Here is a 27919-nt window from a genome sequence, read left to right as displayed (position 1 = left end):
GCCGTCAGAAACCACGCCTGCGTGGATCGCGTCACACCAATCCTCGCTACCCAACGCGGCCAAAGGATATCAACCTCGAGAACCTCTCTGCTCGGCGCAGCTGGTCAAGCGGGTGCGCATCGCCCTCGAGCCGCTCGACGGCATCATCCAGCTGCGCGACGCGCCCAGCCTCGACATCGCGCAGCAGGCGCAGCACTGCCTCATGCGCTACTGCTCCAACACCACCCTCGTCTACTTCCTGCGCACCATGCCGCCGTCCATGACCATCGAGGCGGCGCAGGAGCACGACCGGCTCATCGCCTCGGCCTTCCACCGCATCGTCGGCTCCGAGGCGGGCTCGCCGGCGCAGTGCGAGCGTGCGCTGCGGCAGGCGCGCCTCCCGGTCAAGCTCGGCGGGCTCGGCCTCACCTCCATGGCGGCGATCCGGCGAGCCGCGTGGGTCGGCATCTGGGCGCTCGTGTGGACGCCGCTTCGGCAGCTCCACGCGCCTTTCCGAGCCGTCGACATCACGGCCGAGTCGGCGGCTGACTTCCAGCAGCTCTCCATCTTCACCGAGCTGCAACTCTCGATCTCTGTCGCGGAGCCAGCTGCTCGGTGTACCAACAATGTATGTGTGTAGTAGGTAGGTAGAAAGGTGAAGAACAGCCAGGCTCGGACTGGACACCGACGCGGTATGGGTGGACGCAAGACAGATGATGACGACACTCACGAGCGACACACAGACACAAAAGCTCACAAGACACACAGCCAGCGGGCTGCCACACACCCTGAGTCGGCGTACACATAACTCAAGGCCATATCCTCCCTGTCGCCCCCCCCAGCACTCCACGGTGCCAAGAGTGTGTGTGTATGTACCAACTCTGTTCACACCGAGCAGGCGAGGGACAGTGCGGCGGTTCGAGGCTTGCCGTGTGCGCGGAGCTTACATGGAACCCGCCCGGCTTGCGCGCCTGCTAGCGGCCGCCGCATCGCTTTCGGCCGCCGCATGCGATCCGGATAGCAGCAACGAGGCGCCTCTGAGCGCTGTCGGGTGGCACGGCGCCATCGTCGCTGCCTGCCTGCTTGTCGGTGTGCTGACCTTCTTCGGCGCTGGCACTGGTACAGCTTCAATGCCGCAGCACAAAGGCCTTACGGAGGAACGCTACTTCCAGAAGCTGCTCGAGCCGGACGACGAGAGCAAGTTTTCAGGCAACGGCGACGGCTTCTCATGGAGTCAGACTGTGTCCGAGGTTGTGGTTGAGGTGCCGCTTCCGGCCGGCGCGAGGGCAAGAGACGTGGCGTGCCGCGTGCTGCCGGCCTCGCTTTCGCTCGCGGTGTGCGGCCAGGCTGTGCTGCAGGGATCGTTGCTGCGGAAGGTGCTGCCTGACGACTCGGATTGGGTGCTCGAGGATGCGCTCGGGCAGGGGGAGGGGAGGCTGCTGCGCCTCACGCTGGCGAAGAGGTCGCCCACTGCGGGGCTGCAGCACTGGACTAGCGTGCTCGCAGGTGCGTCGAGCGGGTAGACTAGCCCATGTGCACACCTGTTTTATGGACATTTCTTTATTCGTACTTCCTTCGCGCAGAGCTGAGAGAATGTTGTTGGGTTGAGAATCGTGTAAGGACTAAGGTATAAGAGTAAGGTAGAGAGCGAGTGACGGATAAAGTCGTGTGAAAGAGCTGTGAAAGCGAAAGTAGCGAAATTAATTGCCCGCCGCAGGCGAAGAAAATTTTCAGGGGTTTTGGTCTCCTACGCCAAAGAAATCGAAGATTTCGGCGGGCGCCCGACGCGCGGTATGGAGCACGCGCGCTGCCCGGCATGCCTGCAGCATCCAAACGAGACGCACGGCGTCGCTCAGCCGTGTCCACGCGGCTTCGCTCCTGTCCTAACCGGCGCCATCTGGGCGGCTGCTGCGGAGCTGCTGCCGGCGGTGCGGCAACTGGCCGACAGATACAACGCTCAGGGCACCCGCCGGCGATTCACTGGAAAGGAACGAAGGCGCCGCTGTCGGCGATTCACCGCCGTTCGTTCCCGTCTCTCAAGCTGGCTACACCGTCCATGGACGAGGGAGACGTCGCCTCCTCTTTCGTCCCGGGCACTGTTCGCGCCGGAAGGCACCGTACACTGCGAAGTACATTAGCCTTCATCTCTCCTACCGCCGGCCGGGAGTGCAGCCTTCGCCATCGCTGAGTGAGTTTATCCTCGACTTTGGCACCTGCGAAGTAATGAACAACATGCAGTACGTCATATGCAATGGCGCTATGACAGCCCTGCGATGGGCGTCCTCGACGCAGACGAGGCGGAGCTCATCTGCACGGCGCAGATCGCCGACTTTCTCTCTCTCCCTGCGCGGGTGGTTGCACCACCCTGGATGAGGCATATGGGCTGGGCAGGGGAGTTGGTAGAGGAGGTCGACTGAGGGCGCGAGGCCGCCAATCGTCACAGTCTGCTGCTGACTGTCGGTCGCTGACTGGTTGCGCATTGCGCTGGCCGCGCAGCGGCCTTTAGAAAATTTTGGCCGCAGGCCTAGGTTTTGAAAGATCAAGAGAATAAGCGCCGGTGAGTCTTTCAGAAGCTGCCGTTTGCGGCTTCCTAAGTCAATTTTTCGAGAGGAACGTTTTGGCTGAGCTATAACGGCTCCAAAGTCGCGCGATCATCGAGTTTTGAGTCAATAGTTATGAAAGGAAAGGGCTGGCGAGAATTATAGCTCAGCCAATCGATTCAGCGTGCTCTGAAACGCCCAAAACCGTCGAGTTTTTCACCGTGGTCCAAACAGAGAGCTTATGGCAATGCCATTTGATGTGGTAATAAAACACGGACCGAGGCAGGGAGGCCTGACCGGCTGTATTCCTGGAAGCTGTGACTCAGCTGCCGTGGCCCCGTGAGGTCCAGCACCCACACCTCCTTGTGCTTGGGCAGGAGATCCATCACGTTTCTCCAGTACACGCGCCAAAACGGATGGCCCGGCACCGACCCCATGAAATAGTTTCCTCGAGAATGCGTGGAATTCAGGGAGCGCACATTGGGGTTCTGGGAGCGTGGTGCAGTCAGCTGCTGTCTCTTCGAGTCCAGCTCTGTCTCACTAGGCAGCAGCAGCTCCGTGGCGTTGTCCGCCCAGCCCGGCGCGGAGAACGACACGCCGGGCTGGCACTCAATGTCGTGGTCGAGGTAGATCCCGCCGTGGACATATAGGATGACGATCCGGGCTATATCCCAAAGCTTGCGGGGGTCCAGCAACTTCTTGTATTCCTTCATGAACTCGGGAAAATAGGCGTCCATTAGCGCGAAGCACTCCTCGTCGGTCCACACCTTCACCTCCCACCCGGCGTTGCTCCCACGAATAGTTTCGACGGCTTTGAGGATCTTGCGCTGTTCTTTGCCATCAGGGTCCTCTCCCTCGCCAAACGAGAAGTTCTTATTCGGCCAGGTGTAGTGCAGCACGTGCGGAATGGTCTTGCGCGGGGGAGTTCCGTCTAGTCTTTTTTCCACACTGGGAACCCTATCTCATGAGAGCCAGGCTCGTGGGGCTAGCGCTCGCGCTCTCTCTCGCGCTCGCGGAGGCGGCGGCGCCCAGCCTGCTCAGCCTCGGCCTGGTGCTGTCGGCCGCGAGCGCCGCCTCGGCGCAGGCAGACGACGCCGACGCCGCCGCGCCTCTGGATACGGACGAGGCTGCAGAGGAGGTCGCCGCGGCGGGCGACTTTGAGGAGGCCGACGCCGCAGAGGAGGCGGCTGAGGCGGCGGAGGAGGAGGCGTCTGCGCCCGCGCCCGCGCCCGAGCCCGAGCCGGAGCCCGCCCCGCCTCCGAAGTTCGAGCCGCCGCCGACCGCGTCGCCGGCGGTCGTGCGGACGTGGGTGGAGGCTGCGAAGAAGGCGCTGCCGGCGGCGGCGGTGGCGGCGTCGGGGTTGCTGCTCGTGAGTCGGATCGGCGGCGGCCTCTCCTCCGGCGACGGTGGCAAGGTGTACAAGGTCCCGCGCGCCGTGCGGAAGGCCGGGGCGCCGGCAGCGGTGAGCTCCACCTCCTCTCCTCCCCTCCTCCCCTCCTCCCCTCCTCCCCTCCTCCCCTCCTCCCCTCCTCCTCTCCTCCTTCTCTCCTCTCCTCTCCTCCTCCTCCTCCTCCTCCTCCTCTCCTCCTCTCCTCTCTGCACCTCCTCCTCTCTGCGCCTCCTCTCTCCTCCATTCCTCCTCTCCTCCTCGCCCGCCGCCACCTCCCCGCCACCTCTTCACACCCTCCCACCGTGAACAGGTGCCTGACTCAGCCACAGCAGAGGAGGAGGCGCCGAGCGATGGTCCACCGGCGGCGTCCGGCACCGCCCCCCGCCTAGAAGCGCCACATGCGCGGGGGAGAAGTTCGTCCGAACCTTCTCGGAGCCTTCCTGCAGGCACCTGGCTCGACCGCCAGATCGACCGAGCCTTCTACTGGCTCTCGCAGCGCTTCGGGAAGAAGTGAGGCGGCGGCGGGGGGGAGGGCGCTCTCCGTGCGCGCCGCACGCCACCACGCGCACCCCACCCGTCAGACAGCGCAGCAACAACGGCTGCGGCGGCGGCGGCGGGGCCGCCGGGGGCCGTTGGAGCAGGAGGCCGGGCGGGCTGCGGCGCGACCGGGCGGGGTCGCGGCGCAGCCCGCTGGCAGAAGCTTGGGCCGGCAGCTTTGGGCGCGAGATGTGGCGGGATCTACACAGTTTGAGAGAGAAGACCGGGCGCGCATGCGTACCTGAGGTTGCTTTAAAAGGCCATCTCTTTGCAGATTGCACACCTGGGAGGTCACTCTCGAGAGACTCGTTGCCTCTAGCCTCTTGCGTGAAGCACAAGGGGTGCACAACCAAGGGCAAAAAAGTGGAAGCCTGATCATTCTCTCCTCCTCGGCCTTCTTTGCGGCCTCGGCTGCGGCTGCCTCGGACGGCTGCCTCGGCACCCTCCTCTCCGTCTCCTGCGATGGCCCAGCTCCGCCCGCCCCGCCGCCCTTCATCTTTTTCTTGCCCTTCTTGCCCTTGGCGCGCTTCTCCGCTTCGACCTCCGCCAGCAGCTCCTCGGCGTGCCGCGCCGCCTCATTCTCCCCCACCGCCCTCTCCGCCGCCCTCGCCGCCGCCTCTGCAGCCGTCGCCGCCTCCTTCGCCGAATTCTCGGCCGCCGCATGCTCCCCAAAAGCTCCGCCCCGTGCCGCACCAGCAGCTCGGCCACCCGCTCGCGGCCTCGGTCGGCGGCGTACATCAGTGCGGTGACGCCGACGCGTTTTGAAGGTCGATCGAAGCGACACGCTGCAGCAGCGCCGCGGCCAGCCGCCCGTTGCCGTAGAAGGCGGCGACCATCAGCAGCGTAAAGCCGCTCACACCCGCAACAGTGAAAGTCGCATCGACCCGCCCGCCGCCGTCGAGCCACGCCAGCACCGCCGCGTCGTCTTGCTTAGCCGCCTCCACGACCTCCTCGGGGACGGCGCCTCGCCCGTTCCGCTCTCCACGCCGCCAGGAAAGGACGCGGCAGTTGGTGCCGCCGCTGCCCCTTGCTCGAGGCGGCAGGGCCGTCCGCCCCTGCGCCGCCCGCCTCGCCGATGTCCTCGGGAACAGGCCCGCTGCTGCCTGCCCCCGCGCCGCACGAGCGCCGCCGCGTCGCGCCTCTCCGCCGCCACCTCGCCGAGAAACGTCTTGACGGCGGCGACGCACTCGGTGTGGCCCTTCTGCTTGGCGATCGTCAGCGCTGTGTGGCCGTTCGCAGTGCGCAGCGCCATGTCTGCGCCCGCCCGCAGCAGGCGGAGCACGACGACAGAATGGCCGTAGACGGCGGCGGCTGTGAGCGCAGTGCAGCCGCTAACGTCTTGCAGGTCGACCTCTGCCCCGTGCTGCAGCAGCAGCTCCGCCACCTGCAAGTGGCCTTGGTAAGCAGCGAACATCAGCGCGGTTCTGCAGCCGCTGTCCTGAAGGTTGATCTCCGCGCCTGCTGCAGCACTCGGCCACCTGCACGTGGTCATTGACGGCGGCGGCCATCAGCGCCGCAGGGCCTTTGCTATTTTGCGCGTCCGGCTTCGCGACCCGCTTCAGCAAAAGTTCGACCAGCTGCTTGTGATCATTGGCGGCGGCGATCAGCAGTAGCGTCCAGCCACTCAAGCTGCCGCACGCACCTCGGTGTCAAACCAGCCCATCCACCGCCCGTGTGCCCGCCGTGTTTGTTTGAGCACTTGAGCACTGGATAGGGTCGATTCCGCATGGTACGGGACCCCTCGAGTATGACTCGAGAATCAAAGTGGAACAGGTTGGAACATCCTGAGCACGGCGCCGCAGGCGCCTGTTGATAGGTCCAGATGATAGTCCTGGATGGGCAATGCATACGCCTAGTCGGGCCTCAGATCGCCCGACCGACCTAGGAGTGCGACCCTCCGTCACCGCCACCGCCGTCGGCATCGCCTTCTCTTCCGCCTATCACTGGAGCCGGCTGGTACAATGGCCTCTGCTCCTGCTGCGCAAACGAGGTGGCCGACGATGTCAACAAGACTGACCTGTGCGCAAATGCCGCGGTCAACTTCACGTGCCCCAAGACGTGCGGTGGCGAGGCAGACGAGGACAACTGCTGCTCCCTCTTCGGACACATTGCATTGAAATCCATCAAGGCTGATGTGCGCCAACCGCCCCCGCCACCCCCCGCCCCCCGCCCCATCGCCCACATCACCTGTTGTCCATGCCGCACTGAATCGCAGAACTTCGGAAGGAGCCTCAGCGTCCCACTGAACGACGACGAGCTACAAGAGGCCATGGAGGCAGTGTCAGTCGATGAAGAAGACTTTGAGGCGATGCTCGACGAGAGCATCTGCGAGCTCTTTCCCACGAGCGAGGAGCAGGAGGCCTTCAAAGACGATGCGGTGGGCCAGATCTATCCGCTGGCCTGCTTCAAGCGCGGCGAGACGGATATCTCGCGGATTGCGGGAACGAACGATGAGGACCTAGGCCGCCGCCTATTCCAGGCGGAGGAGGCAAGGCTTCCCGTTGAGGCGGCATCAACGCCGCGCGGCATCAACGACACGTTTGACAGCTCGCTCGCCCGCTGCTCTTCTGCGGATCGGCCCACAAGCACACAGGACGCCGCCCCGCCATGCGTCGAGGTAGTGGTGGGAGGCTTGGGGCAAAAGGGCATCCTTGCCGACAACGGACTGGCCCTCACATGCGTCTCCCTCGTGACGGTGAGCCCGCCCCCTGAGACGGCGCTTGCGACCATGTGTGACTGGGCCAAGGTGAAGGAGCTTTGCCCGGAGAGCTGCGCTGTCGCGGACGAAGAGGCGGTAGAAAGAGCCGAGCTGGAGGAGGCGATCGGCATGCTGGAGCAAATGCGGCCCGCGAGCGAGGTTGAAGACGACGACTGGACGGCAAAGTGGACGCGCGCAGAGGAATGCAACGACACACCCGATGAGCTGCTCGCCCCGGAAGCGAAGCGGCTAGGGCTGCTGGCGGAGAGTTGCGCGGATTTGCTGTTCCTCGGGGGGTGCGATTTCAACGTCGTCAAGGGCTTGTGCCCAAAGTCCTGCCGCGCGTGCTTCGGGTCGGACGAGGCTCACCATCGCGATCGTCGTCAGCTGAAAGCTTTCTGTTGAAGTGGTCACGAAGTTTCTGTTGCGGGCGGCTGACATCAGCTAATTACGGTCCCTCGAGGGGTGTTTGAGGACTCCGTGCTCGTCGTGCGTGGAACCCCCGCGCCCCCTTTCACATTTGGAAAAAAGAACGCCTTCTTGAAGTAAATATAACCACTGTTTTCTTCATTCAGAGCGAGACAACGACCGAAAATGGGCAAAAACGGGGTGATTTTGGTCGTCTGTCAAAATATCTGAAGCTCTGAATGGGGGATTCTCCCCAAACCTTGCTCAGCTGATCCAGCATGGGTCGTAGGCCAGGCCTGGGCAAAGAAACCAGTACCTCAACCGGCTTCCCTGAGCGTCACAGCTCGGTGATCGCGCCGGCCGCGGACACCACTGTAACGTCCGTTCCGGGCATTTGAACGCGACCTTCGGGGGCAAAGACATGGGCTCTATGGCTCAGACTGGACTCCTCTTGGTCCCTTCTGATGCCCTAGGCCACACCTGGGCCTTACCTGGTGCTCTAGGGGCCGGGCAGGGTTTGCCCCCCGAAACTGGCACGCGTTCCGATATCCGAATTCTTCCAACGGGCACCGCTTCGGCCAGGCAGGGCGGTAGTAACATGGAAGACGTAACCGAGTGTACAACACGCTGGAAACGCGCGGCGCGCCCCGCTGACAGCTGACTGCACACACGTCTCACGTGCGGCGCGGCGCGACCAGAAGCACTGCTGGGTCAGCTGCGCCTCCCTGCGGTCCGCCCCATGGCCGCACACTCGTGCAACGCACATGCCGTCTGAGCCCTCCTTCCTCCACTGCTCGATCCACCACGGCCCTCGGCACACCTTCTCCCCGCCCTCCCGGCCGACTGCGAGCCGCCGCCGCCGCCGGAGGCGATACGCTTCGGGCGTGGGCAAAGGCAGGGGCAACACGCCGCGGCGGCGCCTCACAGGAAGTAGGGCACGTTGGAGAGCTGCCCTCCGCCGCCCGCTGCCTTGGTCGACTCCACCTCTTTGAAGATCTTGAAGTTGCGCACCAGCTGGTCGTCGAGCGCCAGGATGCACGCGTCGTTGCCGCAGCGGTAGCAGTAGTTTGGCGCCGACCAGACGGTCACGAGGCTCTCCTCGAACATGTACTTGTAGCCCTCCTGCACCAGCTGGTGCGCCCGGCAGATGAGCTCGAGCCCATTGATTGCGTTGAACTCATGCGTCACCTTTTGGCCGAAGAGCCACCCCGCACCGCGCGGCGACACTGCCCACGTGTCGATGTCGTCCGGATCGGACCACATCAGGTCGCAGAAGGCGCCTACAAATAAAGAAATACCCGGGGGACAAATCAAGACATGCCCCGGGCCGGACCACATCAGGTCGCAGAAGGCGCCTACAAATAAAGAAATACCCGGGGGACAAATCAAGACATGCCCCGGGCCGGACCACATCAGGTCGCAGAAGGCGCCCTCATGCGGAATCTCCTGCTTGCGGTCGATCAGCCGCATCTGGTCGATCGTCCGCACCTCGGGGGCGAGAGAGGTGGGGAGGTGTGGGGAGATGTGGGGAGATGTGGGGAGGTGTGGGGAGATGTGGGGAGGTGTGGGGAGGTATGGGGAGGTGTGGGGGGATATGGGGAGATATGGGGAGGTATGGGGAGATATGGGGAGATCGCACCTCTGGCGAGAGGCCTCCGTGCACGCAGAGCACTCGCCTTGCGGAGGCCGGGCATAATAATAGTAATAATAATAATAATAATAATAATAACAATAATAATGGGTGTCGGGCGTAGCCGCTCGGCCGTGCCTTGCCATGTGTGCGTGCTGGCCCCGCGGCGTGGGACTTGTGCTGGACATCGGAGTGTGCTGCCGCGTGCGTGCCCCCTCGCCGCGGAGTGTGCTGCCGCGTGCGTGCCCCCTCGCCGGTGTCTACACTCTGTCCACTGTGTCCACTTTAAGGGCACTCGCCCGTCGACGATCGCGGCGAGCGGGCACCAGTCAAAGAGCTCCGTGCAGTACCTCCACGGGCGTAGCTAATCAATTGACATGAACTAACTGGCTCATTAATTCAGGTCAGAGAGCTCCGTGCGCTACCTCCACGGGTTTAATCAATCAATTAAACGTACTCATTCAGTTGATTGACTAATCGATTCAGGTCAAGGAGCTCCGTGCAGTACCTCCACGGGTGTAATCAATCAATTAAACGTACTCATTTAGTTAATTGACTAATTAATTTTACCTCCACGGGTTCGTGTTTCCGTACTTGCGCTGGCACTAATAATAATTAATTGACTGATTAATTTTACCTCCACGGGTTCGTGTTTCCGTACTTGCGCTGGCACTAATAATAATTAATTGACTGATTAATTTTACCTCCACGGGTTCGTGTTTCCGTACTTGCGCTGGCACTAATAATAATTAATTGACTGATTAATTTTACCTCCACGGGTTCGTGTTTCCGTACTTGCGCTGGCACTAATAATAATTAATTGACTGATTAATTTTACCTCCACGGGTTCGTGTTTCCGTACTTGCGCTGGCACTCGTCGTAGAAGCCGTACACCTGCGAAAAAAAACCCCCCGTGTCAAAGCCGCGGGTTTTCTTTTTTCGTCGTAGAAGCCGTACACCTGCGTGATCTGCCTCGACTCGTGGTTGCCCCGCAGCAGCGTGATCCGGTGCGGCCAGCGAGCCTTGAGGTAAGGTAAGGTAAGGTAAGGTAAGGTAAGGTAAGGTAAGGTAAGGTCAACTTCTCCACACACACGAGGTGGTGGGGGCAAGGGCCAGGCTAGTCCCTCGCGACTCCACGTCTAGACGACAGGAGCCCCACGGCATGCAAAGTGCAAGGCCCGGAGAGAGTGGGTGAGCTGGTGTGTGTGTGTGTGTGTGTGTGTGTGTGTGTGTGTGTGTGTGTGTGTGTGTGTGTGTGTGTGTGTGTGTGTGCGCGTGCGGGCATTGAGCAGCAGCAGCAGAGTCATCGTCTCGACCGAGTTGTAGCCGCGGTCGACGAAGTCGCCCATGAAGATATAGCTCGTCTCCGGGCAAGCGCCTGACCGCGACCCCCGACGTGTCAGCACACGGACTCTCTCTCTCTCTCTCTCTCTCTCTCTCTCTCTCTCTCTCTCTCTCTCTCTCTCTCTCTCTCTCTCTCTCTCTCTCTCTCTCTCTCTCTCCCTCTCCCTCTCCCTCTCTCTCTCCCTCTCTCTCTCTCTCTCTCTCCCGCCACACACACACACACACACACACACACACACACACACACACACACACACACACACACACACACACACACACACACACACACACACACACACACACGCAGATCGGGGGCGCAGCCTCGCGGCGCGATCGCCTCCGCAGTTGAACAGCTCCAGGAGGTCGTGGAACTGGCCTACCAAATGGCCGGCTAACCTAAGAGCTCCCGCGGCGGGCGCCCGAGCCGGCGGGGGGGGGCGGGCCTATTAGTTCAGCAAGTAGAGCGGGTGAACCGACGCGGCTCCGTGGCAGCTCGAGGCCGCTCGTGGGGTCTGGCCGTGGATGTCGCCGCAGATGGTGACGGGCGCCTACAAACAAAGAAATACACGTTCATTTAGTGGCTAAGTATTTGGTGTAGCTCATGTCGCACCACGGGGCCTACAAACGAAGAGATGCACGGGACATAAAAGAAAGGCTGCGAATCGCGTCTGGCTCATGTCGTACCACGGCGCCTACAAACGAAGAGATGCACGGTACATAAAAGAAAGGCTGCGAATCGCGTCTGGCCCCCCATGTCGTACCACGGCGCCTGCACCGGCTGCACCGTCGACTCTTCCAGCATCAGCTCCTGCACATACCTGAGTCGGAATTGGTTTCCAGGTCAACGTCCTCCGCACTTGCCCGACTCGCCATGAAGATGGAGTGCCCGCCCTCCGCCACACTCCCCCCGAGGTGTGGGCAGTGCAGGGCTGGGGCGTGGCCTTCGCTTGGAGAAGCGTCGCGGCAGTGGAAGGTGGGTTTCGGAAGCGTCTCGGAAGCGTCTCGGGTGTCGCCCTCACTCGCACAGGTGCTTGAGGTCTAGCTCGGGCAGCAGCTTGCACTGCTTGATGTCCTCGATCCAGCGGTCCAGATCGCCGCCCATCGCTACGGGGGCGGGCGGGGCTGCCGCTCACGAGGCCGGTGGGCGGATGGGGCGCGGCGGCGGGCGAGCGAGGCAGGCGAGGTGTGCGGGTCTGTGGCGCTCAGTGGTGCTGGCGGACGCTGCCGAACTTGGCGCCACGGCGCCCTCAGTGTCGCCGACCGACAAGCCGGCCCTCGCCGCACGCACGGCGAGGCCCAACGCGGCTGGCGGGGCGTGCACTCGGCGGGGCGGAGCGGCCGGCGTCGATCGGGAGCGCGCTGGAGTGGGGCAACCGGAGTGGGGCAACCGGGCGCGTGGAGACGCGGCGCGCGCGCCGGCGAAGCGAAGCTAGGCGTACAAAGCGCAAAAAAAACGGCACTTTTTCGGTGCTGGTAGCCCCCCCAAAACAGGCGCGCGCAGCGCGCCCAGGGGCGCCGCAGGCGCCCCAAGCGGCGCGGAGCGCCGCCGCAGGCGGCGGACAGCAGGTGCGCGAAATTAAACGCCATTTTCGGCTCCGCGGTTTTGCCACTAACATTGAAATCCGGTACAAAACGACTTAGCCGAAACAACAGACAGACAGACAGAGAGCACACACGTTCGAGACGGGGGTGCGCCGACCACCGTCGCGGACCCAGTAGAGCTAGATGGTCCCACATGATGCGCCCTTAGCCTCTGAGCTCGTCCTAGACGTTTTAGGGAAGCGTGGGCAGACCAGAACGCGGCCATGGCGACGCTCCGAGGCTATCAGCAGCGCTGGCGGCGATCGTGGCGACGGCGCCTCGCCGCTGCAGCGGCACAGAATCGAGGAAGTGGCGTTGGTGGCAGCATCAATGAGATATGAAGGCGGCCGTAATGCTGGTGGCGCCTTCGAGGGCGGCGGGGAGGGCGGTAGCAGCGACGGCGGTCGAGTCATGTGGCAGGGGTGGCAAGATGCAGCAGGGAGGCTTGAGTTAGCGACGCGGGGCGGTGGCGTGCCAGCAGGTAAGCGGCGGCGGCGGAGAGCAGGTGCGCGAAATAAAGGCCAATCTTGAGATATCCATTTTGCACCACCTTTGGATTTCTGGTACAAATTGACTTGTGGATCTTGAAGGCACGCGCAAGAGCGCACCAGGCAAGTTGACTCAACCTCGGATCTCGCTGCCGCTAAGCGTGGCGTCGATTATCAAACGAGCGGTGACAGTAGCGGTGGCAGCGGCGGCAGCGTCGACAGGAGCACCTACTGCAGTGTCAAATGTGAGCTGGGAGGCGGGAGGCAGATGCAATAGGAGCGGGAGAGTGAGATCGTCAGCCAGCAAGGCAGACCTTTACGGCGCGGCTGCGGGCGCGTTTGCAGTGACATGCGATCCATGTGGCAGCAAAGGCACGGCGGGAGTAGCGCGTATGCAGGCTGGTGAGCGAGGGTGGCGCGTCGCGAGTGGCGGTGCAGCCAGTCGGTGGCGGGTGCTGGCGACCGGCAGAGAGATGCAGACGGCGCGAGAGATGACCCTGCGGAGAGGCGAGGTGACGGGCGATCCGCGACGGTGGGAGAGGGCTGAGCATCGCCATGTCTCGCTCCGGCACCATCTTGCCGAAGCGCAGGCCCGGGAAGGCGGTGTTTTTGATGTAGCGGAGCCGCGCCGTGTCGTGCTTGTTGTACCGCCCTTGGCGGCCGGCGTAGCGCTGGTGCACACCGTGCAAGATCGACTGCAGCTCGAGCTGGTGGCTGACGATGTCCTCGCCGCTCTGCAGCGCCGGCGACAGGCACATGGCGCCAGCAGAGGAGATCTGCGAACAGGGCGAGTCGACGCTGGCAGGTCAAGCAGCGTCGACTCGCTACCAGCAACGAATGGGTACCCTCCCCAAAAAAACGTCCGGCGTTCCTCGTTTTTTTTCTTTGTACGCCAACTCTCCTGCGGCGCGCGCACTTGAAGACGCCGTCACCAACTGTCATGCGGCAGGTTGCTTGCTCTGGCTCGCTGCCACCGCGGTGGGTCACCAAGAGCTTCTCCGCGTGCGGCGTCATCACCACGCGACGCGCTCGCCACGCCTCACCCGGGGCAAAAGGAATGAGCGCGCGCCGCCGCCGCCGCCGCCCGCCGCGCCGCGCCGCGCCTCGCCTCGCCTTGCAGCAGCGCACGCGCACACGCTGAAATGGTGCGAGCTCCCTCTCTCTCTCGTCTCTGTCTCGTCTCTCTCTCCCTCTCTCTCTCTCTCTCTCTCTCTCTCTCTCTCTCTCTCTCTCTCTCTCTCTCTCTCTCTCTCTCTCTCTCTCTCTCTCTCTCTCTCTCTCTCTCTCTCTCTCTCTCCCTCTCTCTCTCTCCTGTCGCGGGTGCAGGCCGCCGTCATTGAGGACCGCCAGTCGAAGACGCTGCTGACCGACGAGACCTTGCAGCGGCTGCGGGCGCTGCGGCAGCGGCAGTGGCAGAAGGCGGCGGCAGACTTCAACAAGCGCCAGGACGCAGCAAGTGCGCGAGCCGACGCATCAATCGCAGCATGGCTCGCGGCTCACAAGGAGCGCGTCGCGCTCGGCATGACGACCGACGGTGGGACCACCACCGACCACTGCGACACCGAAGGTATGACCGAGGAGGTTGCGGCCGAGAACGCACCACCGCTGGTGAACGGAAACGGCTACGTTTGGGCCGAGAGCTACGGCGGCCGCCCCGGCTGGGTTCTCTGCATAGAGTAGGGCCAGGAGCCGCCGGCGTCAGGCGTGCGAGGCCCGGCTCTTGCGCACAGAAGCGAGCGGAGCGAGCCGAAGAGAAAATTTGAGGGGTACTTGCATGTAGAGCTCTACGTCCCTGTCTTGACTCTTGAGCTTTTGACAGCAGGACACGAGTGTTATACACAGTCGGCACGTATTCCGTTCCGCGCGTGCCCCGCTGAATACAAATACCGTTCGGCTGATTTATAAGATCCGCGAGACCTCGAGAGAGTAGTGCCGAAGGCGCTCTTTTTGATCGAGGCGGGGCTTCGGCTGGCTATCTCGGTGTCCTCTTCATATAGATATCCAAAAGCGCGCGTCACATTCCCCTCCACCCAGGCCGACGGTTCCCCTCGACGTCGCCAGGTCCCTCGCCTTTCCCGTTCCGCTCGCGCTTGCCCCGCCGCGTCGACGCACATATGGCCGCGGGGAGCTGCACGCCCGAGCGGCGCGACGCCTCCTGCTCACGCAACCCGCCGCTCCCTCTCCGCTCCCACCATGCGATGCGCTTCGCTTTGGCCCACGAGCGTAATCTGCTACGCCCCTCTCGGCCTCACAATGCCTGCCACCTCCCGTTCGCAGGTGAGGCTGCTGCCATCGAGGAGCCGCGAGACGCGGCCGCTGCAGCTCGTTTCCCACCCTTACACCGAGCGAACCCGCCCGATGGCCCCCACTCTTTTCCGGCGAGAGAGCGACGCAGCCCGCTCGCTTGCCAATCGCTGCCCGGCTCCAGTCCGAGCGCCGAGGACACGAGAGAGTGTGCCGGTCGTCGCGACGCTAACGCCGCGGCGTGCTGCCCGTAGGTGCGGCCTTTCTGCCGGCCAAAGCCCGCTCGCTCGCTCGCCGCCCGGCTCCAGTCCGAGCGCCGTGGACGCGTGAGAGTGTGTCGGCAGCTATCACGTTGTCGTTGCGACGCTCACGCCGCGGCGTGCTGCCCGTAGGCGCAGCTCTACTCTCTCAGGCTCGAACCTTCCCGGTCAACAAGCTTGCGTTAGTCCTGCATCGCGCAGCAGACGCCTTGATTTCCTTTTCTGTCTTTTTAGGCGAGGTTGCCCGAGTTTGCCCGAGATTTTATTATATGCCTTCATAGCCCGCATGATCCCTCATAAACAAAGGACATCTTCTTTGACTCTCTTTCACACGGTTGTGATCGCGTAGGCGTGTTCCTTCCGCTGCGCTGCCGCTGCGCGCGCAGAGGTTCCGAGATCTCTATTAGGGACTAATCACAATTTAGTCACACGTGTCAAGTCTGTGGCAGTTAGCCATTCTCAGTAACAGGGCGCCTATGACTAATTACTACTTGATCATTCATTCTCACTCATTCAAAAGCCGCGGCTGTGGTAGATGTCATTCAATTTCACTCGTCATTGACAGGTTGCGCTCGTGCGCCTATGACTACTTAATCATTCGTTCTCACCCATTAACAGGGTACACTCTCCACGCACATCTCATGCGCCGATGCCGAGTTACTTAGTCATTCATTCTCACTCGTTCACAAACTTCGGCTGTGGTAGTTACTCATTCATGCACTCGTGCCGATGGCTAATTTCTACAGGCACTCATTCTCAGCCGATCACACATGGTATCGCCCCCATCGACGCCGCCGGTGCTCTGCGAGGACGGTTCGGACTTAAGCGACGGCAGCGGCGGTGGCGGGGGAGGAGGAGGAGGCCGAGGAGGAGGGGGAGGAGGGGGAGGAGGAGGATGCCCCCAAGGGAAAGCTCAAGGAGCAGCCTGGCGATTACCCCTTTGCGCGGCAGCAGGATTGCGATCTACGTTTGTTTGATTTTGAGGCTTTCGGAGGCTTTGGAAAGGAGGTTCGCAGCACCCTGAGGGAGGCGGCGAACCAGCTGAGCAACAAACTTTCGCACGCTCAGCACCTGGACGAGGTCACATGGACCACCAAGAACTGGCACGGGCTGCAGATGCAGCGCTTGTCTGTCGTCCTCCACACCGCCGTGGCGTGGCAGACGGTGAATGAACGAGCTAGCGTGCGGGGAGAGCGGCATTGTGCATGGTGCGGAGTGCATTGCCGTTCTTAACGGAGTCGCTTAGGCGGCTCCGGTGGTGAGCCTGTGTGTGTGCCAGTCCGCGCCAGTCTGCGCCCTTGTCGTGCCAGTGTGCTGTGAGAGAGGCTTGTATCAAAAAAGAATTCTTCTTTCGTCGAGCGTGCAGTCATGGCCATGACTCGCGTAGACAGTAGAGCTGGCGCTGCCATGGAGCCCGTCTCAAAGAACGCTCAGAAGCGCCGCGTCAAGGCGGAGAAAGCGGCTCTGAAGAAGGCTGAGAAGGCCGCGCGTGCCGCCGCTGCCGCGAGAAGCGCGTGTGCCAGCACCGCCGATGCCGCTGCCGCCGCCGCCGACGGCGACTCCGTCGCGCACCTCCTCGACTCGGAGCCGCTGTCCGGCGCGGACAAGTGGCTGGGCGGAGTGCTTGGCAGCGACGGCTGCGTCTACGGCGTACCTGGCCATGCGAGGAGCGTGCTGCGGATCGACCCAACCACGGACACAGTGCAGACGGTCCGCGGTGAGGACGAGGCGCTGCTGGAGGGGCGGTACAAGTGGCTGCGCGGCAACCTGCACCCGGACGGCTCCATCTACTGCATCCCCTGCCACGCCGACCGCGTGCTGCGGATCGACTGCTCCTCCGACCCGCCCGCCCTCTCGCTCGTGGGCGACCGGCACCCGGGCGAGTGGAAGTGGCACGGCGCGGTGCTGTCGCCGCACGACAAGTGCATCTACGCGATCCCGCAGTTTGCAGAGGCGGTGCTACGCCTCGACCCCGCCGCCGGCACCACCAGCCTGCTCGGAGGCCCCTTCCCGGGCGCGTCGCCGACGGGGCGGCACAAGTGGTATGGGGGGCTTCTCGGAGGAGACGGATGCATCTACGGCATCCCTCAGTGCGCCACGTCGGTGCTCAAGATCAACCCGTGGACGCAGCAGGTCAGCACACTCGGCGCCCTCCCACCCGGCGGCTGGAAGTGGCACGGCGGCGTCGTCGGGGCGGACGGGTGCATCTACGGCATACCAGCCCACGCGGACGAGGTGCTCAAGATCGACCCGTTCAGCCAGTCGGTCAGCCTAATTCCCTTCTCGTACCGCTGCCACCACCGGACCGACCGAAAGTACAAGTACCTCGGTGGCGTGCTCGGGCCGGACGGCCGCCTCTACTGCGTCCCGTCCGACGCCTTCTCGGACCCTTCTCGGACCCTTCTCGGACCCTTCTAGGCCGCATCTACTGCATCCCGTCCGACGCGGACCACGTCTTGCGGATCGACCCGGCGACGGCGTCAGCGGTCGAGGTCGGGCCCGAGATCTCGGCACGCGCAGAGCACTGCTACGTCAACCTCAACTGCAACAAGTGGCAGAACGGCTTCCTGGCGCCCGACGGGCTCATCTACGCCATCCCGCTCAAGGCGTTTAATTAACGAGTTAGTTAATTAATTAGTTAGTTAATTAATTGAGCACGCCATCCCGCTCAAGGCGTTTAATTAATGAGTTAGTTAATTAATTGAGCACGCCATCCCGCTCAAGGCGTTTAATTAATTAGTCAGTTAATTAATGAGTTAGTTAATTAATTAATCCACGCCATCCCGCTCAAGGCGTTTAATTAATTAGTTAGTCGGCGGCGCGGAGTAATTAATTCGTTGGTGAGTCAATGAATCACGCCATCCCGCTCAAAGGCGTCGGCGGCGCTGAGTGGTCAGTTCGTTAACTAGTTGGTGAGTGAATTACTCCACGCCATACCGCTCAGGCGTCGGCGGTGCTGCGCGTGGACCCGATGCGCGACGCCGTGGACGTCGTCGGCGGCCCCTTCTTCGGGTTCGAAAAGTGGGAGGGCGGCGTGCTGTCGCGGGGCGGCGCGATGTACTGCGTGCCTCTCAACAGCAAGAGGGTGCTCACGGTCCGCCCGCGCGGCGGTCGTTGAGTCGTTCATTCATTGAGAAGTGAATCACGCCAGGTGCTCAAGATCTGCCCGCGCGGCGGCGGCGTGGCGCGTGCCTGCGACGAGGACGCGCAGGAGGAGGAGGAGGAGGAGGAGGAGGAGGAGGAGGCCGCGCCGCCCGACGCGCTTCTGCGCCACCTCTGCGCCGGCAGTGAGTTTGGGGCGGCGGCGCGCGAGGCGCTGCAGCGGGACGGGTACATGGTGCTTCGCGGCGTGCTCTCGCGCGAGGCGAGATAGGGGGAGATATGGGGAGATAGGGGGAGATACGGGGAGATGCGGGGAGAGGTGCCGTGCCTCGCGGCGAAAGAGTCGCTCGAGGTGCGAGGTAGGGGGAGAGACGCCCGCTCCCTCCCTGGAAGCGATGATCGAGTGCGCCTGCTCCGAGCGACCGCCACTGTGCCACAGGAGTGCGACGCAGAGGTGGAGCTGCTCTGGCGGTTCGTGACGACCGTCTCGCCCGCCGTGGTCCGCGACGACCCCGAGTCGTGGTACCCGCCCGCCGACGGACAGCCAGACCCGTGGCCGCACTCCGGCTGGCGCTCGTTTGCCGACATGTTCCAGCACCACGGCGCGGGCTGGCTGTTCGGCAGCCTGCGCGAGCGGCTTGCGGAGCGCGTCTTCTCGCGCCTCTTTGGCACAACCGCGCTGCACGCCTCCAAGGAAGGCTTCACCTTCCGCCGCCCGACCGCTTCGCCGGCAGGGCGCGCCCACCCGGCAGCTGGCCGGCCGCCGCCAAACGTCTGCGGCCGGCCGCAGCCTCGCTCCTGCGGCGAGCACTTTGACCAGGGCGCGGCGGAGGCGGGGCTGCAGTTTGTGCAGTCGGCGACGGCCCTCACCGACCAGGCGGCCGAGGACGCGTGCTTCCAGTGCTGGCCCGGCTCGCACGCTCTTCACCCGGCGCTGGTGACAACCCGCGCGTACTCGCGGGTGTGCCGCAAGAAGAGAGGCGCCGCGAGCCGCGCCCGCGTGGCGGTGTGAGTAGGTGGGAGGGACGTGGCGGGGGCGGTCGCAGTGGGTGCCGCTCACGGACGCGGACCTCGCCGCGCTGCGCGCCGCTGGGCTCTCGCCGAGGCGCGTCCCCGTCTCTCGCGGCGACGTGATCTTGTGGCGCAGCGATCTGGCGCACGCGGCGGCGCCGCCCGCCGCAGAGTGCCGCACCTTCCGCGCCGTCGCCTACGCGTCGATGAGGCCGGCGAGCATGACACCGCGCCGCGTGGCGCGCCTCAAGGTGGAGGCGTGCCAGGCCCAATCTCGGGGACTCTCGGGTCCTCTCGGGTACTCTCGGGTCCTCCGCCTCCAGGTGGAGGCGTACCAGACCGCCGCCACCGGAGACCACAACCCGAGCCGCGAGCACTGGCATGCGCCGCCGGCCGCCGCGTCGGACGGCGCGCCGCGCTTCGCACACTTCTTCGCGGGCGGGCCGCCAAAGCTGACGGCGCGGCAGGCGGAGCTGTGCGGGCTGGTGGCGTACGAGGGCGTCACGAAGGGCGTGGGGCCGGCAGTCAACCGCGACACACCAACGTAGGAGCTCGCCGGCGCGGCTCGCCTCCTCTCCTCCGATTGCCGCTCCCTCTCATCCTCCTTGGATGCCTAGCGTTTCCTCCCCGTGCATGCTCCGCCTCTCCTCTCCCCTCCACCTCTCGTCGACTCCTTAATGGCTAGTTTAGTCAGTACAGTGTCACCGACAGTACGACATACCGACAGTGTGCGGTCCGTCTGGAGCTCATCCTCAAATCTCGATAGAGCCGTATTAGCACTTGGAGCACAGTCGGGGTCGAGAGGATCCGGGGGTTTGCGGGTGGTGCGCGGGCGGCGGGGGTCGCGGGTGGTCCCTGGGTACGGTGGCGGTGTAAAGGGTCGTCTGAGCCCAGGTCTGACAGCCTGACAGCAAACCCCGGACAGCGCTTGACAGTGCCCGACAGCCTGACAGCGCTGACAGCACTTTCTCCGACAGTCTGACAGCACGTCTCTGACAGCCTGACAGCAGAGCCTGACATCAGAGGCGTCCCGTCGCTGTCAGGCCCTAACGTGACAGCCTGACAGCTGCGCCCGACAGCCCGACAGCACACAGCGGCCTGACAGATACAACCTGCCGACATGGCAGTTGCGACGGCGCTTTCACACACACACACACACCCCTCGGAGCAGCCCACACACAATCACGCATCGGCACACACACACACACACACACACACACACACACACACACACACATACACACACACACAACACACACACACACACACACACACACACACACACACACACACACACACACACAAGCACACAACACCTGTATGTATGTAGAAAGATGAACAACAGTCAGGCTCGGACTGGACACCAACGCGGTATGGGTGGACGCGGGACAGATGATGACGACACCCACGAGCGACACAGAGACACAAACAAGCTCACAAGACACACAGCCAGCTGGCTGCCACACACCCTGAGTTGGCGTACACATAACTCAAGGCCGCGCCCCCCCCCTGTCGCCTCCCTCAGCCAAGTTGCCGAAGGAACAAACAAGGGCACAACAACACAACAGACGACAGGGGCGAGCGCGTGAGGCTAGAGCAGGCTTGCTCGTCCTCTAGCAATCTCCGCCGACCGCGAGGCCGGACTAGACCGTGGGGTCATGTGAGGTGTCTCTGGTCACTCTCCTCAGGGGCTAGCCGCCAGCCGCTAGCCCTATCTCGCACTCACTGGCGGTGACAATTCTATGGGTGAGCGTATGTGAGTAGAGGCGCGTGAGCCGATTCTAGGTCGCATGCCATTGGCATATAACTTGGCTTGGCGTGCGACCGCAGCGCGCCCGCCGTCAGCTCGACGGGGCGCGCATGTCAGCGAGAGGTTTGCCGGTAGAGCGATCCCGGTCTTGTCGAACGCGAGCCCCGCGCCACGGTTGCCAGCCGTGCCTTCGCGAGAGTCGCCCTCGAACCGCGTCCCGTCGGCACTACCCTCGAGTGCGTGTCGCTTTGGTTGGCGACACCCACTCGTCGAGGGCAGTCCGGCCGACGGGAGCCTGTCGCGCGCCGGCGACGAATGCGGCGTGCGTGTGTGCGTTCCAAGCGACGATGGCACACACCTGTATGTATGTATGTAGTAAGGTGAAGAACAGTCAGGCTCGGACTGGACACCAACGCGGTATGGGTGGACGCAAGACAGATGATGACGACACGCACGAGCGACACACAGACACAAACAAGCTCACAAGACACACAGCCAGCGGGCTGCCACACATCCTGAGTGGGCGTACACATCACTCAGGCCAACAACACAGACAGGCGACAGGGGCGAACGTGTGAGACTAGAGCAGGCTTGCTCCGCCTCTAGCAATCTCGTCGCCGGCCGCAAGGCACGGACGAGACCGTGTGTGGGGTCTTGTGAGGTGTCTATGGACGCCCTCCTCACAGGCTATTGGCCAGCCGCTAGCCCTAACTCGCACTCATGGGTGACGACAGTTCATTGGATGAGTGGTTGCGAGCAGAGGCGCGTGTGCTGAATCTAGATCGCACGCCGTGGCATATGACTTGGGTAGGCGTGCGACCGCAGCGCGCCCGCCGAAGGCTCGACCGGGCGCGCGTCGAGAAGTTCGAGAGAACCTCGAGAGCGGCTGTGAATTGATAGCGTCGACTCGCCGTTTATTGCGCTCGACGACGACGCCCTCGGACCGATACACACGATGGAGTCGGACCTGCTTGGCATGCACCACGCCTCGAGCAGCGACCCGCACCCGATCCTTCACTCTGCGCTCCTCGTCCTCGCCACGCTCGCCGCCGTGGTGCTTGTGCGGCTGCTGTGGCCCGAGGCAAGCCGCGCGGAGCTGCTGTGGACGATCGACCCGCCCGAGGCGGCGCGGCAGCACATCCGGCGGCTGATCCTCCCGCCCGAGGCCATCCGCCTCCGACCGGCAGACACCTCCCCCACGAGCGCAGCCGGAAGCTGCGGTGACAGGAGGAGCGGCGGAGGCGGGAGCGGCGGCGGTGGTGGCGGGAGCGGCGGCGGCGGCGGCGGGAGCGGCGACGGCGGAGCCACTTCGCCCTCCCCCTCCTCCTCGCTGGGCGAGCGGAGCACGGTGGTGCAGCGGGTGCTCACCCGCGGCCACGAGGCTGCCAGCCTGCTTCGGTCGCCGTCCGGCAAGCAGCGGCCGCACCCGTCGCCGCACGCGTTTGTGTTCGACCCGACGGTGGCCGCGGCGCACGACGTGACTCCGCTGCTTGTCTTTGTCAACCCGGGGTCGGGCGGGCGACAGGGCCAGGCGGCGCTCGCGCAGCTCCGCTCGCTCCTCTCGCCACAGCAGGTCGTCGGCTCTAGGGGCTCGAGATCTGGGGAGATCTGGGGAGATCTGGGGAGGTCTGAGGAGAGATGGGGAGAGATGGGGAGAGATGGGGAGATCTGGGCCTCTGCTCCGCCTGCGAGAGAGGCTGGCGTATTCGGCACGCAGGCCGGGCGCCCAGTCTCGGCTACCGCACCACCCACGGGGCTGAACCCACACTGGGTTCGAGACTCTGAGGGTATGGTACACGTAGGTCGTCGACCTCACCCTCGGCCAGTCCACCCTCGAGGAGGCGCTCCACTCGCACCATACCCCCAGAGTCGTCGAACCCAGCGCGGCCGTCAGCTCCCCGGCTGGTGCGGTAGGCACTCGAGTCCTTCCGGACCGTCCGGCGCTTCCGTGTGTTGGTCTGCGGAGGCGACGGCTCTGTCGAGACGGGAGACGGAGGAGGGGTGCGAACGGCGTCTCTTCACACACACGTCTAGCTGTGAACTAGGCGACGGCACCGTCGGGTGGGTCCTCGCGATGATCGACTCACTCCACCTCGACTATACGCCGCCGGTGTCCACCCTCCCCCCTCGGCACCGGGTACCCCGCCACACCTTCCCTTCTCCACACGCAGTCTTCTTTCTGCTTCCGAGGTGGCCATCCTCCCCCTGGGCACCGGCAACGACCTCGCGCGCGAGCTCGGCTGGGGCGGCGGCGGGCGGCGGGGCGCGCACACGCGGCTGGTAGAGCTGCTGACTGACGTGGAGCGCGCGCAAGTCACTCTGCTGGACCGGTGGACGGTCCGGTTCGGAGACGCGCGCATCGGGCGGAGGACAAACAGCGACCCGCCCGCGCGCACGCTCCAAAACTACATGGGGATCGGCGTCGATGCGAAGGCGAGGACTAGCTGCTTACTCCTTGCTTACTCATTGCTCGCCCGGTCACCCGAACAAGTAAGACTTGGGGATCGGCGACGACGCAAAGCTGATCACACGGCACGAACTCAGCACGAGTTCGTAAGATTAGTTCATGATTGGGGGGCCGACGCAAAGGTGGCCCTCGACTGGCACACGCGGCGGCAGATGGCGCCGCACCTCTTCACGTCGCAGCTGCGCAACAAGCTGCGCTACGCGCGGTACGGCGCGCGGCAGCTCTTCCAGGGCGGCGCCTTCAACTCGCTGCTCGAGCGCGTCGTCTTTGAGGCGGACGGCGCGCGGTTGCGCCACCGCCATTTCTTTTTCTGACGCCGTTTTTCTTTCTTCTAGGCTGATGGCGTGCGGCTGCAGCTGCCCCCGGGTACGCAGGTACACACGCATGTGTGTATGTGTGTGTGTATGTGCACGTATGCATGTGTGCTGCATACACGCATACACATATGCCATGATACATGTAGGGCGTCATCGTGCTCAACATCGCGTCGTATGGAGGAGGCTCCGACCTGTGGGGCGGGTACGCATCTCCCCAGATCTCCCCACATCTCCCCATCTCTCCGACCTGTGGGGCGGGTACGCATCTCCCCAGATCTCCCCGCATCTCCCCATCTCTCCGACCTGTGGGGCGGGTACGCATCTCCCCAGATCTCCCCGCATCTCCCCATCTCTCCGACCTGTGGGGCGGGTACGCATCTCCCCAGATCTCCCCGCATCTCCCCATCTCTCCGACCTGTGGGGCGGGTACGCATCTCCCCAGATCTCCCCGCATCTCCCCATCTCTCCGACCTGTGGGGCGGGTACGCATCTCCCCAGATCTCCCCGCATCTCCCCATCTCTCCGACCTGTGGGGCGGGTACGCATCTCCCCAGATCTCCCCGCATCTCCCCATCTCTCCGACCTGTGGGGCGGGTACGCATCTCCCCAGATCTCCCCACATCTCCCCATCTCTCCGACCTGTGGGGCGGGTATGCATCTCCCCAGATCTCCCCGCATCTCCCCATCTCTCCGACCTGTGGGGCGGGTACGCATCTCCCCAGATCTCCCCGCATCTCCCCATCTCTCCGACCTGTGGGGCGGGTACGCATCTCCCCAGATCTCCCCGCATCTCCCCATCTCTCCGACCTGTGGGGCGGGTACGCATCTCCCCAGATCTCCCCGCATCTCCCCATCTCTCCGACCTGTGGGGCGGGTACGAGCCGCCGCCGGACGACGCCGACGTTGAACCGCTCTACGAACGACTCCATCATTCGTTCTGTATTGTTGGCCTCTAGGTACGAGCCGCCGGACGACGCCGGCACACCTCGCAGCGGCTCCCGCCCCTCCGCCCCCCCCCCCCCTGGTACTCTCGGGGACTCAATCTCGGGTAATCTCGGGCAATCTCGAGAGTAGGCTCCCGTCCCTCCTCCCCTCCTGGCCTCCCCACCGCCCCCCCACCCCACGGCGACGCTCCACGCGCCGCCGCCGCCGCCGCCGCCGCCGCCGCCGCCGCCGCCACCGCCGCCTCGCCGCTCTCCGCGCCCGACAGCCTCTCGGCCGCCGCCGCCGCCGCCGCCGCGCCCACGCGCAGCGCCGGCGGCGGGCCGAGTGCTGATTGGGCGGCGGAGGGGGCGAGGGGCTGGGACGTGGCGAGGGAGGAGTTTGGGAGAGGCCGGCTCCCCGAGCACGCGTCTCCGCCGTGGGCGGAGCCCTCGATGGCCGACGGGCTGCTCGAGGTCGTCGCCGTGCGCGGCGTGCTGCAGCTGGGCCTGGCGCAGATGTCGCTCACCGGCGCGACCAGGCTGGCGCAGTGCTCGTGCTTGTCCATCTCGTCGACGGTGCCGCTGCCGGTGCAGGTGGACGGCGAGCCGTTCCAGCTGCAGCCCGTCTTCGCCCCTCGCTCGCCGATGACGCTGACGGTGCGGCTCAAGAACCGGGGGTGTGAGAGTTCTGTCTCACCGTGGTGTTCTCTGTTTAGGTGCGGCTCAAGAACCAGGCCGTGATGCTCTCGCGGTCGGACGTGCGCACCGACGGGGCCGCCCTCGGCGCGCTCGACTGGGCGGTCGAGCAAGGCGTCATCAGCGTGGAGCAGCACCAGGCGGTGCTGCGCGAGGTCGCGCGGCGGACGGGCTCGCTCCAGCGACTCGGACACCGCAGCGCGTCGTACGGCGGATCGCGCACCCACCTGCCCGTCGCGTCCTCCGGATCCACCTCCTCGCTCGCCTCCCTCGCGCGCGTCGCGGAGCAGCTCATCGACGACTGAGCCCCCGCGGGCCGGAGGCCGGAGGAGCGCGAGGAGTGCAAGTCATCATTGTTGTTCGTATGATCACAATTCTCATTTCTATTCTTGTAAAGAGCGAGCCCCCGCAGGCCAGAGGAGCGCGAGGACGCGCATCGGCGAGATGAGCCGAGATTGGCCGAGATGAGCCGAGATCGAGCACGAGGACCTGAGCACAAGCTGCACCTCCCATATCTCCCCGTATCTCCCTCTATCTCCTCTATCAGGCGATTAAATTTTAATTATCGAGATCGCACGAGATGAACGAGAGGTGTGTGAGAGCGGAGAGCGAGATAGAGGTTAGTGCTCCACGCACACCGTCGGGTGCGTGTGCGGCCTGGTACTTGGCGACGAGGATCACGCAAAAAAAATTGTTCCAGTCTTAGCAAGCAAAAGGAGCACACACGACTCAGCAAGTCCGCACCAGCGACTGCCACTCGCCAAACCATGCCTCGTCGCAAGTGCCCTCCCAATTCGCGTCCAGGCGCACACCCTCCGCCTGTTCTCACCCTAACACTCTATCACACCCTTGCCTCCCTGCCAGAGCGAGCTAGATTCTCCCCGCCTCCCTCCCGCCTCTGCCGCGCGCCTTCTATGGACGTCCAGTGCAGCACCTAGGGGGAGAGAGGGGGTTTGCCCTGGTAGCGAGGTGGCGAGGTCGCGCACTGCAAACCCAGTGTGAGGAGTGGGGGAGCTGGGACAGGGCGTGTACGCCTCTGATCTGTCATGGTCTAGTGGCCGATAGGATCCTCCCTTAGGCAACGATGGCGGGTCGGGAGAGGCCCGACTTCATAGCCCGCCACTTACTGCCAGCCTCTCTGACTGCCCAGGGTCTCACCACGATGCCGCCCGAGTAGGGGGATAAGGTGTGTAGAGTGCGGCTCTGTACTGAACCTCTCTCTGTGTGGATCCCACCTGAGCCCACTCGCGGTGCGAAGGCTCCTAATGCGGCAACTGAGCCCGCAAGGGTAGGGCACTCAGGGAGAGGTTATGTTGGATAATATGTTGTGTTGTGGCGTACTGCTGTGCAGCTGGAGCAGCGAGCCCTGCCACGGCTCGTCGTCGAGACTGGTCGGTGGGTGGTGCCTGTAACAGCTGGGGCAGGGAGACTGCCTGTGAGTAGCGCAGCCGCGCGGTCGCCCGAGGAGTTGGGATGACTAAGTGGAGAGACAGGTACGACTGTACCTCGGCCCGTCGTCGTCGGTGGCTTCGGCGAGCGCCACGATATCGCCGTAGCGCTGCGCCTCGCCGCATCGAGCAGAGCCTGCAGAGAGCACGAAGCGTGCAACGACCTCTCGGCGGCGCAACGCCACATCGCCAAACGCATGCTGTCGCAGCCAGCGCCGGCGGCCCTGGTTCGCCGGGCCGGTGATTACGCCGATGGCGAGGAACAAATGCTCGTCCAAGCTGAGCGGCCACTGCGGCGGTCGGAGCGCTTTACATGCGTCGGAGCGCGGCGTCGGCGTGGCCATCTCGTTTCGTTTGTGCCGAGGGTGTGCGTGTGGGACGTCCCACGAGGGGACTGGGAGGAGGAGAAGTTCCAGATTTATGCGAGGTCTCCCCCGCCTACTCACCCACCCTTGTGCCCCGGTTGCGTTGCGAGCAGCAGAACACGGCAACACGGTTGGACCCACAACAAAATGTAAGAGCTAGGCGAGTCACAGCCTCGCGCTGAGATTCCCAGCGCAACCGCATTGAATGGGATATGCCTCCGACCGAGAACGGAGCACCACCTCAGTCCTTCCTGTGCTCCTTCCTTCGCGGCTCTGCTCGCTGCGGCTTCGGGGCGTTGTTCGCGCGCGCGAACAGGTTGTTGAGCGTCCATGACGTCGTCGCGCCCACAGGGCTTGACACCTGCGGCACGTGGCAAGGTGTTCATCTAGGTGTTCTCCCCCCCACACCCACACACAAGGCGGTGGGGCGAGGGCCAGGCTAGCCCCTCGCGACTCCACGTCTGGACGACAGGAGCCCCGCGGCATTCAAAGTGCAAGGCCCAGTGCGCGTGGGTGAGCGGTGTGTGGGAGAGAGAGGGAGAGGGGGGGGGGGGGGGGGGTCGCCTCCCACATCTCGACCGCATCTCGACCGCATCTCGACCACATCTCGACCGCATCTCGACCGCATCTCGACCGCATCTCGACCGCATCTCGACACGCCTTCTCGGACGAGAAGGCCAGCTGCGCGGCGCCTCGCGGGCTGCGGTCCATTTCGGGAGGGCGAGCGCGCCTAAGATAGGA

At 64.0% G+C, this 27919-nt stretch overlaps 8 protein-coding genes across 8 annotated transcripts; 5 read left to right on the top strand and 3 right to left on the bottom strand.

Moving 5' to 3' along the window:
• Window positions 1–925: 925 nt before the first annotated feature.
• EMIHUDRAFT_360257 (hypothetical protein) lies at window positions 926–1524 on the top strand (the record flags this gene model as incomplete). The annotated part of the gene is made up of 1 exon (XM_005756932.1): window positions 926–1524. A coding segment is annotated over one exon (577 nt), but the record flags the coding sequence as incomplete, so codon positions are not given.
• Window positions 1525–2569: 1045 nt separating this feature from the next.
• EMIHUDRAFT_221063 (hypothetical protein) lies at window positions 2570–3256 on the bottom strand (the record flags this gene model as incomplete). The annotated part of the gene is made up of 4 exons (XM_005756931.1): window positions 2570–2605; window positions 2725–2811; window positions 2879–2967; window positions 3061–3256. 4 exons carry the CDS (start codon window positions 3254–3256, stop codon window positions 2570–2572), a joined length of 408 nt encoding a protein of 135 aa, XP_005756988.1.
• Window positions 3257–3480: 224 nt separating this feature from the next.
• EMIHUDRAFT_422781 (hypothetical protein) lies at window positions 3481–4716 on the top strand (the record flags this gene model as incomplete). Its single annotated transcript, XM_005756930.1, has 3 exons — window positions 3481–3981; window positions 4220–4280; window positions 4356–4716. 3 exons carry the CDS (start codon window positions 3484–3486, stop codon window positions 4421–4423), a joined length of 627 nt encoding a protein of 208 aa, XP_005756987.1. The 3' UTR covers window positions 4424–4716.
• A 3430-nt stretch (window positions 4717–8146) lies between these two features.
• Window positions 8147–11628, bottom strand: EMIHUDRAFT_428593 (hypothetical protein; the record flags this gene model as incomplete). The annotated part of the gene is made up of 10 exons (XM_005756929.1): window positions 8147–8832; window positions 8926–9040; window positions 9192–9228; window positions 9467–9532; window positions 10021–10076; window positions 10142–10204; window positions 10499–10541; window positions 10830–10922; window positions 11288–11344; window positions 11546–11628. 10 exons carry the CDS (start codon window positions 11626–11628, stop codon window positions 8474–8476), a joined length of 972 nt encoding a protein of 323 aa, XP_005756986.1. The 3' UTR covers window positions 8147–8473.
• A 524-nt stretch (window positions 11629–12152) lies between these two features.
• Window positions 12153–13421, bottom strand: EMIHUDRAFT_360254 (hypothetical protein). The gene is made up of 2 exons (XM_005756928.1): window positions 13059–13421; window positions 12153–12826 (listed from the first exon to the last, which is right to left on the bottom strand). Exons 1-2 carry the CDS (start codon window positions 13351–13353, stop codon window positions 12729–12731), a joined length of 393 nt encoding a protein of 130 aa, XP_005756985.1. The 5' UTR covers window positions 13354–13421; the 3' UTR covers window positions 12153–12728.
• Window positions 13422–13737: 316 nt separating this feature from the next.
• EMIHUDRAFT_107705 (hypothetical protein) lies at window positions 13738–14275 on the top strand (the record flags this gene model as incomplete). The annotated part of the gene is made up of 2 exons (XM_005756927.1): window positions 13738–13740; window positions 13922–14275. 2 exons carry the CDS (start codon window positions 13738–13740, stop codon window positions 14273–14275), a joined length of 357 nt encoding a protein of 118 aa, XP_005756984.1.
• Window positions 14276–15869: 1594 nt separating this feature from the next.
• On the top strand, window positions 15870–19213 carry EMIHUDRAFT_221054 (hypothetical protein; the record flags this gene model as incomplete). Its single annotated transcript, XM_005756926.1, has 7 exons — window positions 15870–15896; window positions 16054–16263; window positions 16687–17428; window positions 17518–17591; window positions 18044–18193; window positions 18392–18436; window positions 18641–19213. 7 exons carry the CDS (start codon window positions 15870–15872, stop codon window positions 19211–19213), a joined length of 1821 nt encoding a protein of 606 aa, XP_005756983.1.
• A 2704-nt stretch (window positions 19214–21917) lies between these two features.
• EMIHUDRAFT_107703 (hypothetical protein) lies at window positions 21918–25670 on the top strand (the record flags this gene model as incomplete). The annotated part of the gene is made up of 6 exons (XM_005756925.1): window positions 21918–22535; window positions 22765–22867; window positions 23008–23072; window positions 23153–23715; window positions 24999–25326; window positions 25386–25670. 6 exons carry the CDS (start codon window positions 21918–21920, stop codon window positions 25668–25670), a joined length of 1962 nt encoding a protein of 653 aa, XP_005756982.1.
• Window positions 25671–27919: the final 2249 nt, after the last annotated feature.

The sequence above is a fragment of the Emiliania huxleyi genome (assembly GCF_000372725.1).
Source record: "Emiliania huxleyi CCMP1516 unplaced genomic scaffold EMIHUscaffold_94, whole genome shotgun sequence".
Lineage (NCBI taxonomy): Eukaryota > Haptophyta > Isochrysidales > Noelaerhabdaceae > Emiliania > Emiliania huxleyi.
Note: the sequence above shows the minus strand (reverse complement) of the source record. Positions and strands in the feature narration are given on the sequence as shown.